This window comes from Mus musculus, chromosome 6 (assembly GCF_000001635.26).
Source record: "Mus musculus strain C57BL/6J chromosome 6, GRCm38.p6 C57BL/6J".
Taxonomy (NCBI): domain Eukaryota; kingdom Metazoa; phylum Chordata; class Mammalia; order Rodentia; family Muridae; genus Mus; species Mus musculus.
Window position 1 is genome coordinate 71751301 of NC_000072.6, and position 13399 is coordinate 71764699.

At 47.3% G+C, this 13399-nt stretch overlaps 1 protein-coding gene across 2 annotated transcripts in view; it reads left to right on the forward strand.

Annotated features, from left to right (window-relative positions):
- Reep1 (receptor accessory protein 1) overlaps window positions 1-13399 on the forward strand; it is a 103282-nt gene that overhangs the window by 43872 nt on the left and 46011 nt on the right. For both annotated transcript variants that reach the window (XM_030255495.1, NM_178608.4), the window contains exons 2-3: window positions 5064-5136; window positions 10065-10141. In XM_030255495.1, the coding sequence (XP_030111355.1) occupies window positions 5064-5136; window positions 10065-10141 (150 nt within the window). The remainder of the gene's footprint in view (window positions 1-5063; window positions 5137-10064; window positions 10142-13399) is intronic.

The following is a 13399-nucleotide window of genomic DNA, read 5'->3' on the forward strand; positions in this document are numbered from 1 at the left end:
TTCCTGGATGCCACCAGCTAAGAGGATCATGACTAAGATCAGCTTAGACTATACAGCTAGACCCTGTCTCAAAAATCAAAGGGTTTCTGGGGGCTGAAGCCATGGCTCAGCTGTTAAAAGAACTTACTGCTCTTGCAGAAGACAAGGGTCTAGTTCCCAACACCCACCCAGTGACTCACAACCATTCATAACTCTGGTTCCAACAGATCAGACTCCTTCTTCTGACATCCACGGGTACCAGTCACACATGCACACATGCAGACTCATACGAGTAAAATAAAAATAAGCAAATCCTTTAAAAAAAACCAAAAGCTAATAAATAGAACATCTATGTCACATCTCTTCCAAGATTCATGGACCATAGAGGAAGTGGGAGGGGGAGTGTAAAAGATTGGGAGGATTGCAGTGTCCTGGACATGCCTAGACAGCTTCACTCCTGAACTCAAAGCATCTGTGGTCTCTTGCAAAAGACTGGCATAAGATCAAGCCAGTTAGCCTCCCAACATAGAGTGATAAGGGACTCGTGAGCCCCACCCCTAGCTGAAGAGGTATTGACAGTTCGTGCTCTTAGGAGAGGGAGGTTTTGTCCCTATTAGGTAGACTTAGCTTCAGTGGATGACCCCAAACCCAGGAGTATATGGACAGTACAAAATTGGATGGTTATTAAAAACCAAAACACATGAAGTTGGGAAGGGGTAGGGACAAGCAAGTGGATTCTTTCATTATAAAATATGGCCAATGTACATAGAAAAGTCCAAGAATCTGAAAACCATAGAAGCTGAGCATGGTGGCACACATCTGTAATCCCAGCCCTTGAGAAGTAGAGGCAGGAGGAGCAGGAGTTCGAGGCCAGCCTGGGCTACACAAGACCCTATATAAAAGGAAGGATTTGTAAAAAGAGAACCAGGGCTGAGGATGTAGCTCAGTGTGTAGAGAGGTCAAATAGTGTTCATGAATCCCTGAGTTCATCCTAGTACCACGTAAACAGTCAGAATGCAGGCCAGGACTCCCAGTATTCAGGAGGCAGAGGCACAAAGATCAGGAGGCTGGGGTCATCTTAGCTACAGAGAGAATCCGAGGTTGGTCTTGGCTACATAAGACACTGTCTCAAACACCAAATATAGCTAGAATATGGAGAGGCTTCTGAGGGGGTGAGCAGGATACACTGAAGTGGCTCTTTGGGGGGATCTTAAAGGATTATGGGGTTCTGTTAAGGAAAAGAAAAACTCCTGGGGTTGATTGGTGGCACTAAAGATTCGGGAAGCAGAGAGAACTGAAGACTCCAGGCCACCTGGCTTATCAGGAAAGAGCTCTGAGACAGGCTGTGAGGCTGGGGACCCAGGCGTGAGGAGTCCTTGGAAGATGGCCTTCTAAGAGACATTTGATCCTGAGCAGACATGAAGCTCTAGGGCTGTATGTAGCTCATCAGTAGAGCCCCTGGCTGGCAGGGCAAGGCCCTGGGTTTGTCCCCTGGCATTCTCCCTGCTTAAATCTCCTCAGAATAGTTTATTTGGTTTAAACAGAAGCAGATGCCAAACCCCTTCAGCATGGACCTGTTCTTCAGTTCAAGAAGTAATTTGCTCATTACTTCTTGAGAACTAGCCTTGTTGATCCCAGTCTCTCTTCCCTGGGGAGGTGAAATGCTAAGAGCTCTTGAGTTTGAAGAGATTCAAATGTAAATGTGTCTGTGGAGGACCCTTCTGTTGTCAAACTGGTCTCAGACAAGGAGTGCTAGGTACAAGTCCATGTCTGGAGAGATTGTCTGATGGAGGCCAGGCCTCCCTGGCTAGGTACCTCTTGAGTTTTTCAGCTCTGGCTTCTAAGAGGGTGTTGTGGCTCACTGGAGTTCACCAAGGTGCCACTCAACAGGCCCCTGGATCCATCTTTCACTGTTAATGTGCTGCCTCTGAACAAGGGCTGGAAACCAGCCTGACAGACATGGATAAAGACTGCGGCATCTGTGCGGGGGAGCAGCGTGTTTTTTTCCGCAGAGTTGCTGGCAGTATGCCCGAGGCCTTGCTGATTCAGCATGGTGCTGTCTGGTATACACCTCATTGCAGAGACCTCGTGCAAGGTCACAGGTGTCCCCTGAAAGACGCTGACTTTGATGTCTCCACTGTCTAAAACTTCATGCCATGGATACATATTTACTGGCCTCTCTCCTCCATGCCAGGAATAGGGACATAGATACAAATAAAACAGGTGCAAGCTCTGGCTCTGGGATGCCCCCGCTCTAGGATGCCCCATCTTGTGAGAGAGACAGACCTTAGAGAGACTGCCCAAGTCTTGGATAAGGATGAGGAAGAGAAACTGCTGGTAGCTGTGACAGTGGAGGCAGGACAGGGAGAGGAGCCTGATCTCAGGGAAGGTGACAAGGCCACGAAAGGCTTCAGTACTCTCTGATTCCCAAGAGTGCTTGGGAGTGGGACAGGCCAAGAGAGGGACAAAGTAGTTAGAGAGACTCCACCATTGGGTCAGCTGTACTTGAACCCGGGGCTCCTCTGGCAGGCCACACACTCCTTGGCCCACCTTCTTATTCTTCTTTTGTTTTTTAATCACATTTATTTACTTACTTAGTGTGGGGGGTGGGTGGGCATGCTGGAGGGCATCATGGCGCATGTGTAGAAGTCAGAGGACAAGTGGGAGAGTCAGTTCTCTCCTTCCACCCCTAGTTTCCCTGGGATCAGACTCAGGTCATCAGGCCTGGAGCTGTCTCACCTGCCCTGTTTTGTGCTCTGAGACAGGGTCTTGCTATGTTGCACTGACTGGCTTGAGACACACTCTGTAAAGCAAACTGACTTCTACCTTGCTGTAATCATCCTGTCTTTGTCTCTTAAGTACTAGAATTACAATCATTACCCACTATGCCCAGCATCAGCACCATGCCCAGCATCAGCACCATGCCCAGCATCACCACTATGCTCAGCATCAGCACCATACCCAGCATCAGCACCATGCCCAGCATCAGCACCCATGCTCAGCATCAGCACCATGCCCAGCATCAGCACCCATGCCCAGCATCAGCACCCATGCTCAGCATCAGCACCATGCCCAGCATCAGCACCCATGCCCACTATCACCATCATGCTCAGCATCACCACCATGCCCAGCATCAGCACCGTGTCCAGCAGTACCACCATACCCAGCATTGTCTTCTTAAATTCCTTCACTCCCATTGCCATCCTTACTCTTCCTTCCAGCCCCTTTTCTTTCGTCCCCTTTTCTTGCTTATCTGGATTCTTATGCCTCTCATCTCAGCCAATGGTGACAGGAAATCAGGCTTGGAAGAGGCCAGACTATCTGGATTCAGCCCCTGCTTTACTCCTTCCTTAATGATTATGAGACCTTGGGCAAGCAAGTGGCCAGCCTCTCTGAGCATTGAGGCTCTATGTGCATGAGGGGGGTTCTTTGGCCAGAGAAGTCTAAGATATAAGGTTTGTAAAGTACTTGAAACAGGCATTTGTGTACACACACACACACACACACACACACCTTCCTACTGTGTCAGAACTGACCTGGTTCTGTTATTTTCCATAGACATTGATGTCCCCAGCCACAGTGCTCCTGGTAAAGCTATCCCCTGCTTGGTTAACTGCATCTCTTTTCTATGACTCTAAATGCCTAATAGGTATTAACTTTGGATATTCTCAGCATGGTATCTTTAATAACAAGAATGGATCACCAAGTTCTGTCTGAGGTTGCCAGCTCCTTTAAGATCTGAGACTGTGTAGCTTTTGTACCCAGTCTGTTTGCACTGAGGTGACAATTGCAAGTGGCTTTGTCATTTGAAGTAAAAGTATGAAGCCCTTCTAGGTCTGACACTCTGTTCATTTAAAAATACCTATTAGGCTGTGTGTGGTGGTGCCACCTTGAATTCCAGAACTCAGGAGACATTAGCAGCCAGAACTCTTGAGAGTCTGAGGCCGTCCTGGTCTACATAGGCCAACCAGAGCTACAAAGTGAGACTCTGTTTCAGAAACATAAATATATACTGGGTGGGTAAAATGGCTCAGTGTGTAAAGGTGCTTGCTGCCAAGCCTGATGACCTGAGTTCGATCCCTGGGACTCACATTGTGGAACCAAAAATACTGACTCTCACAAGTTGTCCTCTGACTTCCATGTGTGTGTCATGGTACCCATTTGAATACATACACAAATGAATAAATTTTTAAAACACCTGTTCTCAGGCATAGAGTTGCATGCCTGCAACCCCAGTACTCGGCAGGCTGAGCCAAGGAGGTCTTCAGGTTGAGGTCCGCCTAGAGCAAATAATGAGGACCTGTGCTCAGCCCTCGGTGCATTTATAGTTCACTGGTGAGATGCCTATCAAAGTGCCAAGTGAAAGAACACCATGATGCTATGTACAAGATGCTGAGAAAGTTCATTGGGAAGAGTTGAGCTAGTCTGGGAAGTCAGAGGGGTGTCCAGAGAATCATGTGGGAGTCGGGATCTAATGGATGAGCAGGTATTAATAAAAAAAAAAAAAAAAAAAAAAAAAGACAGGGAAGATTCCAGAAGAAAGCAGCATTGACAAAGGTAAGGTATCAAGAACGGGCAGGTAGAGCTTCCCCTGAAGATGGATCTCAGATGCAGGCCTGAGAGTTAACTACTCACTGACCCTAGTGAGAGAAGTGAAGGCAGAGGAGGTGTGCTGATGGGAGGAGATGTGGACCTGGTTAGATTTGTGAATATGAAAGCTTATGCTGGCTGCAAGATGCTGAGGCCAAATTCAATGATCCTAGGCTTCCAGCATCTGCTGGTGGAGATCAACATCAGGAGAGGAAGCCATCCTTCCACAGAGCCTTAGCTGCTGTCTCCTCCTGTCTTAACCTCCATAATTCTTGGTCGCCCTTCCATATTGCCCAAGCCAAGATAGAAGGAAGTGTGTGGGTGGCTGTCTCAGGAAAAGGTGTTTCTAAGAATTATGTAGCAGTGAACGGGAAACCTTCAGGGGAGTTATTTCCCTGGCTTGAATGGTTCCCTGGATATGATGTTTTATGATTTCCATCAAGCAGGATGGGTGAAAATCATGTCTCTCTTTTTCCTTTGTCTCGTCTCTGCAGGCTTATATTTGGCACCCTTTATCCTGCATATTATTCATACAAGGCTGTGAAGTCCAAGGACATTAAAGAATATGTAAGTGAAGCCGCTCACTGGGGGCGGGTGGCTCAGCGTGAATGGTGGAGGAACTTGTCCCTTAGTCTGGGTCTGTGGCAGAAGGGAACCTATCACCCTTCTCATGTGACTCCTCAGAAGTCCTGTCCCCATCCAAAGCTGTCCCCTGTCCAGACCCTAAGTATCAAAGTGAGGAAAGCAGCGAACTGTAAGGAGAAACTGAATCTGGGACTCGGGGTCAGGTGCCATGGTGACTTCATCTCTCTGGCCAGTTCCCTCACCCGGGGAACTGCAGACCACAGACCACAGACCACCTTCTTCCCCCAGAGACGGCACACAGGTTTGAGAAGCCATGTGACCTGGGTTATTACCTGGCTCGCTGGTTCTGACCCGCTTCCAGTCTGTCCTCCGACACCAGTTTTAGCCTGGTTGACGTGTCAGCTCTTTGAGGGTGGGGGTGTTCCTAATCAGCTCTCTGCAGCACTTGGCAGAGAGCTGAGCCCATGGCAATGGAAAAGCAAAATCTTTTAAAGTATGAATGGATTAATTCAGAGCTAGCTTGAAAGTCATTATTTTCGTGGATTTCCCAAGAAGTCTTTATGATGAACACCTCCAGTTCAGCTGCAACCAAAGCCCAGCCCCCTTGCTCCCTGTTCCCAGAACCACTTACTTCAGCTGCTCCTAACAGGGGACCCAGAGTGGGTGACTTCTGGAGGCCCATCCCTGGTATGTGTGAGGACAGCCCTGTGCCCATGCTATAAATAGCCAAAAAGCTGCAAACACAGAGGCTCCCAGTTCTCAACTGACACAGCCCAGGCTAAAGCAATAGGCAGCTTCTTCTTCCAGTGCTTCCCCCTCCCGAGCCCTCCCCACCTGTGGTACTCAGCAGCTGGGCCTGGGAGGGAGGCCTTACTGAGGTCTCTGTAATTCAAGGCTGATCCGCTCCAGGGCAGGGGCTGAGCACGCTTGCTCGCAGGCAGCTGGGCGAGATCAAACCCTGGTAAATCGTTCTGTGCTGACTCAGCTCACAGGAGCCTGGTGTATGGCCAGAGTGGCAGCTCATTCATTTTGAGTGAGACCTAACTGACAAGTAGAACAGCTGTCTGTTGGCTGGGGTGTGCACACTTCCCCATGGGGGAGCTTGGCAGTTAAGGTTAGAAGGTTTCTGGGTAAAACTGGCTTTGGGAGATGGGAGCTGAGGAGAATCAGGGGAGACTTGCCTCCTCCTGCTGCCCCTCACACACGCACACTGTCACATATGTTCAGTGCGTACTCTCAAAGCCCCCACTCTAGCATGCTCAGTGCCATATCACATGTGCACTCACACGGTTCATGTTTCCTTCTTGTGGTCTGTTTGATTTTATTTCTGTTGCTGTGATGAAATGCTCGGACTAGGGGCTGGAGAGATGGTTCAGTGGTAAGAGCACTTGCTGTTTTTCCAGAGGACCTGAATTAAGTGGCTCTCAACACCTGTTACTCCAATTCTAGGGCATCTGATGCCCTTTTCTGCTCTCTGAAAGCACCTAAACACACATTACTACACACTCACGCACACACACACACACACACACACACTCACACGCAGAGAGAGAGAGCAAGGCACAGAGACACAGACAGACAGACAGGAATTAAAAAAATAAAAAGAAATCTTAAAACTTTAAATAAGGAAACACTTTGACCAAAAGCAACTTTGGGGAAGAAAAGAAGTTGGCTTAAACGTCTAGATGACTCCATCACTGATGATCTCCATCACTGAGAGAAGCAAGGGCAAGAACTCAAGCAGGATCTTAAAGGCAGGCTGCTTGCTAGTCATGCAGGAGTGCCTCTAACATAGAAATTCACTCACAGCCAAGGAAGTCTAGCAGAACCATGGCAAATGCTGTTTTGATGGCTCACTTGGGCTCATGGTCAGCTAACTTCCTTATACCACCTAGTACCACCTGCCCAGGGATTGGCGCTGCCCACAGTGGGCAGATCCCTCCCATATCAATTAACAATCAAGACAGTCTCTCATAGGCATGGCCACAGGTCAATTTGATCTAGGGAATTATTTTTCTTTTTTTCTTTCTTTTTTATTCTTCTCTCATATATTACACCCTGCCTGCAGTTTCTCTCCCCCCCCCCCCACCCACCTTCCCCTTTCTCCATGATCAACCCCCTTCCACCTCCCCTCAGAAAAGACCAGGCAGGCCTCCCAGGGACATCAACCAAACACTGGATAACAAGCTACAGTAAGACCCAGCAACAGTGAGGCCCGGCATGTACCATCATCAAGGCTGGACAAGGCAACCCAGCAGGAGGAAAGGAGTTGACAAAAGAGTCAGGAACAGCCCCTGCTCCCAATGTTAAGATTCCCACAAAAAAACACATCCGTAGCACATAAGTAGAGGACCTAGGTCAGACCCATACAGGTTCCCTGCTCTCTTAAGTTCCCATGAGTCCCAGTCAGTTGATTCTGTGGGCTGTGTGTCCCTGACCCGTCTGGCTCCTCTGATCCTTCCTCCTGCTCCTCTGCAGGGCTCCCTGGGCTGCCCAATGGTTGGCTGTAGGACTCTGCACCTGTCCCCATCAGTTGCTGGATGAACTCTCTCCGGACTCTTTGATGTTTGTTTTGTTAGGCTCTGGTCCCAGAACACGCTGCAGGCAGGACAAGCTATAGGTTGAAGGTCTTGTGGCTGGGTTGGTGTCCCAATCCCTCCACTTGAGGCCTTGCCTGGTTACAGAAGATGGCTGGTTCAGGCCCCCTGTCCTTCATTACTAGGAGTCTTTGCAAGGATTATTCTCGGAGAGCCCACGGGGTTTCCATTGCACTGGGTTTCCACCTTGCCATTGAAATGCCCCCCAATTCCAGTCATTTCTCTAAATATTTTCTGCCCCCCAACACCCTGTTCCCAACCCCACCCACCCTCAGTGCAGCCCTGAAATCTAGTCTATTTCGATCTCTTGAATTTCTTGATGAAGATTTTCTTCCATATGATTCTCAGCTGTGGCACCTCATAACCCCATTTGTACAGGAGACGACCTGGAACTTTCCCGGGACTCCAGCCTCTCCTTCACTATCCAGCTGCATCACTTCTCATGCCCAGTTGGTGACTGTGCCCATCATCCTCAGGGCCATGTCATCTCCCAACGCAGATCTCCTGTCGTTCTCTACAGCCGCTCCCTGGGGTCTGCTTCAGATCATTTTCCCTGAGAAGAGTCAGTGGTCTCTTGAACTAGCTTTTAAACATATTTATTTATTGTTTTTAAATTGGTTATACCCGAAATTATATTCATTATCTATAATTTATAAAATATGTACAAAAACATAGGTTATTGAATAATGCTATTTTATTTTATTTTATTTTATTTTATTTTATGGGTATGGATGTTTTGCCTGCTTGTCCTAGTGTACCATGTGCCCGCAGTGCCCTCAGTAGCCAGAAAAGGGCATCAAATCCCCTGGGACTGGAGTTACAGATGGTTGTGAGCCACCATGTAATTTATGGGAATTGAACCCAGGTCCTCTGGAAGAAGAGCCAGTACTCTCAATGGCTGAGCTCTCTCTTTAGCTCAGGATGATGCAAAATTTGAAGACTGTAACAATAACACCCTTGTGTCTACTAATATTTATAACGCTGAATAACTCCTTTTGGCTATACTCTCATTTTTATATTCTTTCGTTATTATTCTAAATTTCGTACAAAGTATCGGATTAGCTTATTGTCACTGTAACAAGTTACCATGAACTTCCCAGCATAGAACAGCATACATTATTAGATTCCATTGCTGAAGTGACAGGCAAGGCTGTTTCTCTTTGCAGTCTCTGAAGGAAAGAGTGTCTCTGCCTGGTCTGTGGCTCCAGGTGGCAGCTGCTCGCCAGCACACACCGCTTCCTCATTCTTTGGAGCCAGTGGTTTTGCATCTCTGAGCAGTCTTCCACAGGCATGGCTCCCTCTGACATCACTGGGAAGAATTCCTTTTTAAGGATGCGTGCAATTACAGTTGTTGACCTTCCTATCCCAGTGTCCTGAATAACTCTGTTAATTCCTATTGGCTATGTAGTGGTCACCATCCTCGGGGAGCCACTAATATTGAGTGAGACCCTTTCTCAAGACTGAAACTGTTGGAATTAATATTTCACAAATTAATTATTATTAATTAGTATAATTAAGTACTATTAATTAAATATAATTAATATGTCCACTAATATTAAACATAGTCTTTGGGCAGGAATAAGTGAAAGTTCGGGTGTGCCTCCCAGGGAATAAATTATTCACATCCTTATAGAAACAACACTTTGACTGAGAGGTTCTCTCTGACCTATGAAGGATACCTGAAGCACCAGGATAATTTGAAACTATGGCATCCATAGGACACCCAGTCAGTCTTCTCCAAGTTTTCCTAATCCTGAGCCTTTCTTTAAAAGTTTCATTTATATACATACTGAAGTCCCTGTTTGAAAATATTACTTTGGTTCTTTGCAGTTCAAGGTCCAGCCAAGAGCGTTGTTATTTTTGTGAAAGATTTTTGCTCTGTCGTCCAGGCTGACCTCGGCCTCATGATCCCCCTGCCTCAGAATCTTAAGCACTGGGATTCTGGCCAAGACTTTGAAGTGTCCATTTTAGGAGTTTTCCTCTTCTTGGCTTCCCTTCTTCTCTGAGGTTCTCCCTTCCTGAACTTGTCGCCAGTCTATCAGGCTCCTTCCCCAGAACTTTGGGGTTTTGGACCTCAGGCATAGTGAACCTAGATTTAAATCTATGATTCCTCCAAGGGTTGTACTTGTAAGCTTGCTCTGTCTGCGGACCAGCCATTTGCTTTCAGCGTCAAGGTGTGGTGGAGCAGAACTGTCCCTGAGTTAGGGAAGTGTGACAGGTGCAGGTGGCACTGCCTGGGGCCACCTCAGTGTCCACCGCCTTGGCACTGGGCAGCCATGACCCTGTCTACCAACTCTGCCTTCCTGTCAACAGGTCAAATGGATGATGTATTGGATTATATTTGCCCTCTTCACCACGGCAGAGACGTTCACAGACATCTTCCTTTGCTGGTAAGTGCTCCAGGGACTGGGATATTTCCAAGGGCATGGTGGTGGGGAGAGGTGGGCGGGATCTCCATCTTTCCTGGGACCACAGGAGCAGGACCAGCGTTGGGGTGTTAACTGGAGCCTCTTGAGATCCCTAAGAGCCCATGTTGTATAAGGCACTTGGGAAGTAGCATAGACTACACAAGCAGTTTCTCCACAAATGAGGTTGGTAATGTATCCACGTGTGAAAGAAGGAAAGAGACGGTATATAGAAGAATGCAATGACAGGGGCCGAGCCTATAGCTCAGGAGTAGCTCAGCCCAACACCACAAATTAAGTATGCAGTTAAAACACCACGTTTCCCTCCCAACCCATGTGCTCTTTCCATAACCACTATCCACACTTGTATCTCCTCTTAAAACATTGTGGGTGCCAGGTATAGTGGAACATGCCTTTAAGGGCAGCACTCCTGAGGCAGAGGCAGAGGCAGGCAGACCTCGTGAGTTCGAAGCCATCCTGGGTTCCAGTGACATAGACAGACCCTGTCTCCAAAAAACAAAACTCAAAACAAAATTGCTGATATGTTAACACACACACACACTTACACAGACATTTTTAATTTTTAAAATGTATTATTCTCTGTGTAGGCATGTATGTGTGTGCTTGCCTGTGATCTGTATGTGGTATGTATGCATGATCACAGGCATGCCATGGCATACATGTGCAAGTTAGAGAACAGCTTTGTGGGGTCAGCTATCTCCTTCCAATCTTATGTGTGTTCTGGGGATCAACTCGGGTCGCCAGCCCTGTGTCGCAAGCACCTTTACCCACCGAGCCATCTCCCATGTAGCCTAGACTGGTCTTTACCACTCCAGCCCTCTCTCTATGGTTCCTAAGTGATGGAGTTACAGATGTGTGATGCTTACATTTTTCATTTTCTCCTTTTCAATAATAATATTAGGCATAACAGTTCTATTTGCTTATTGAATTCATTCTAGAAATGCTTTCATATGAGCATAAATGTATCTACTTGTTTTTCAGTGGTCACATAGTATCTCATGGTCTAGATGAAGTGTAACTTATATAATTAGGGTCCTTTTTAAAAGGGTTTAAAGATCTATTTTGTTTTTAATTGTGTGTAGGTCTCTGGGGAGTGGGTATGTGCATATGAACATGGGTTCCTGTGAAGGCCAGAAGTGGACCTCAGATCCCCAGGTAGCCGAGAGTGGCCAGCAAGGGTGCTGGGAACCACATTCAGGTCCTCTGAAAGAACAGTGTGCACTCTTAACTACTGGGCCATCTCTTCAGTCCCAATTACCGTCCTTTGGATGGACATTTAGTGGTTGGCTTTTTTCACTTGTAAACAGCACACTTGCTAGACACAGCTCTTTAGTCTGAACACTTGGGAGGCAGAGGAAGGATCAAGAGTTCAAGATAAGCTCTGGCCACCTAATAAGTCCAAGACCAGCCTAGGCTATGTGAAACGTTGTCTTAATTCTCTACCCCCAAAAGAAGTTAATATAGCTATTTTTTAGCAATGGTGCAATTAAAAACATGACTGATATAGAGCTCTCTCTCATAGATGGTGAATAATAATATCTAGTGTCCTGTCATATTTAAGGGAGTTGACAGATATTTTCATTTGCACCCTATAGTTTTGTTTCATACTGTGACACAGGATGGACTAGGCCTCGGTGAGTAGAGACGGACCCTGCTATGCCATCCCTTATCTTCCTCAGAACACAGACGCTGTCACAAGGAATCGGAGCATTGTGTGCAGCTTACACAAGCAGCCTCTGTGTCACGTGTAGAGATGAGGGTGCTGGGGCCCGGGACAGCAAAGAGTGGGTAGTCCATTAATAGTGTGTCCTACCCCTGAGTCATCCAGTCCTGGGTCCTTAAGGCTCCCTCCGTCTAGTGCTGTGTGGTCCTGCTGTCCTTGCTCCTTCTCATGATTACAGTGTTAGTATCAGGAGCGCCTCCTGGTATATCAACATGATAACCTTGCTACTTTTGCTGGCTAATGGTGGCTTTGCTCCTGTCTAGTTGCTGGGCTACCCACTGACCATGGTACAGTTTTAGTTTCCTACATAGTAAGAACTCAACTACTATGTTTTTTTGCCTCAATATAATTTTTTCAGCTTTTTTGAGACAGGGTCTCACGATGTATCCCTGGCTGTCCTGGAACTCATTCTGTCAACCATGATGGCCTTGAACTCACAGAGATCCACCTACTTCTGCCTCCCAAGTGCTGATTAAAGGCATTCCACCACACCTAACTCCGCCAGTTTGATTTTTATTTGGTAAGGCATATAAGATTGCTTTTGCTAACATGATAAATTATCACAATTCTCACCCCTCAAAGGAACACACGGTTCTTATTCTGCCATTTCTACAAGCTAGAAGCTGGGGTGGGGTGATCCGAGTTCCCTGCTCAGACCCTCAGAAGTCCAGGATCACAGTGTAGGGCAGCGGAGCTCGGTCTGAAGGCTCTAAGAAGAGTCCAGCTTCCCAGTCTTTCAGGTTGCTGCCTGCATTTTATTCATGGTGTTTGTAGGACCATGGGCTCCATTTCCTTAACATGCACTGCTCCCTTCTTCTGCAAGTTCACCATGGCATCTTGATCCTCCTCAGGCTTCAGATTCTGTCTTCTATTTCCAACAGAAGATCTGGGTTAGCTCTGTAACATGTAATTGGATAGGCTGGCCCCAATAATCCAGATATCTCCCCATCTTAAAGTCAGCCGCGAGCAACCTTCATTATATCTGTAAGTCCTTTTGCCGTGTAAGGTATGCATTCAGGGACAAAACACCAGGAGGAGGTCATGGGCAAAACCCTGGCTATAGTAGGAATGTATTTGGTACCAGGTGTGTCTGGAGTATTCCTGCAGGATGGGTAGAACCCCCACATACCCTGCTTGTCAAGTGGAGGCCTCACCTGTCCCCTTCTTTGGCTCTCTTAGTTGGTGGCATTTAGGTGTTTATGGGTGGGAAGTGAGGGTCTCTTGCCCTTCTGGAGGCCTCAGCTCTGCAGAGAAGGGATTAAGGGATCTCTAGGACTCTGCACCCGTTACCCATCCCCTTCTGTTTGCCCCCTCCCCAGGCAACCCTCTTTACAGTTCTCTCTCTCTCTCTCTCTCTCTCTCTCTCTCTCTCTCTCTCTCTCTCTCTCTCTCTGTCTCTCTGTGTGTGTGTGTGTGTGTGTGTGTGTGTGTGTGTTCACGTGTGTGTGTGTGTGCATGCATGTGTGTTCTATCTTGATGGAGGAAGCAGCTAAGTAGAC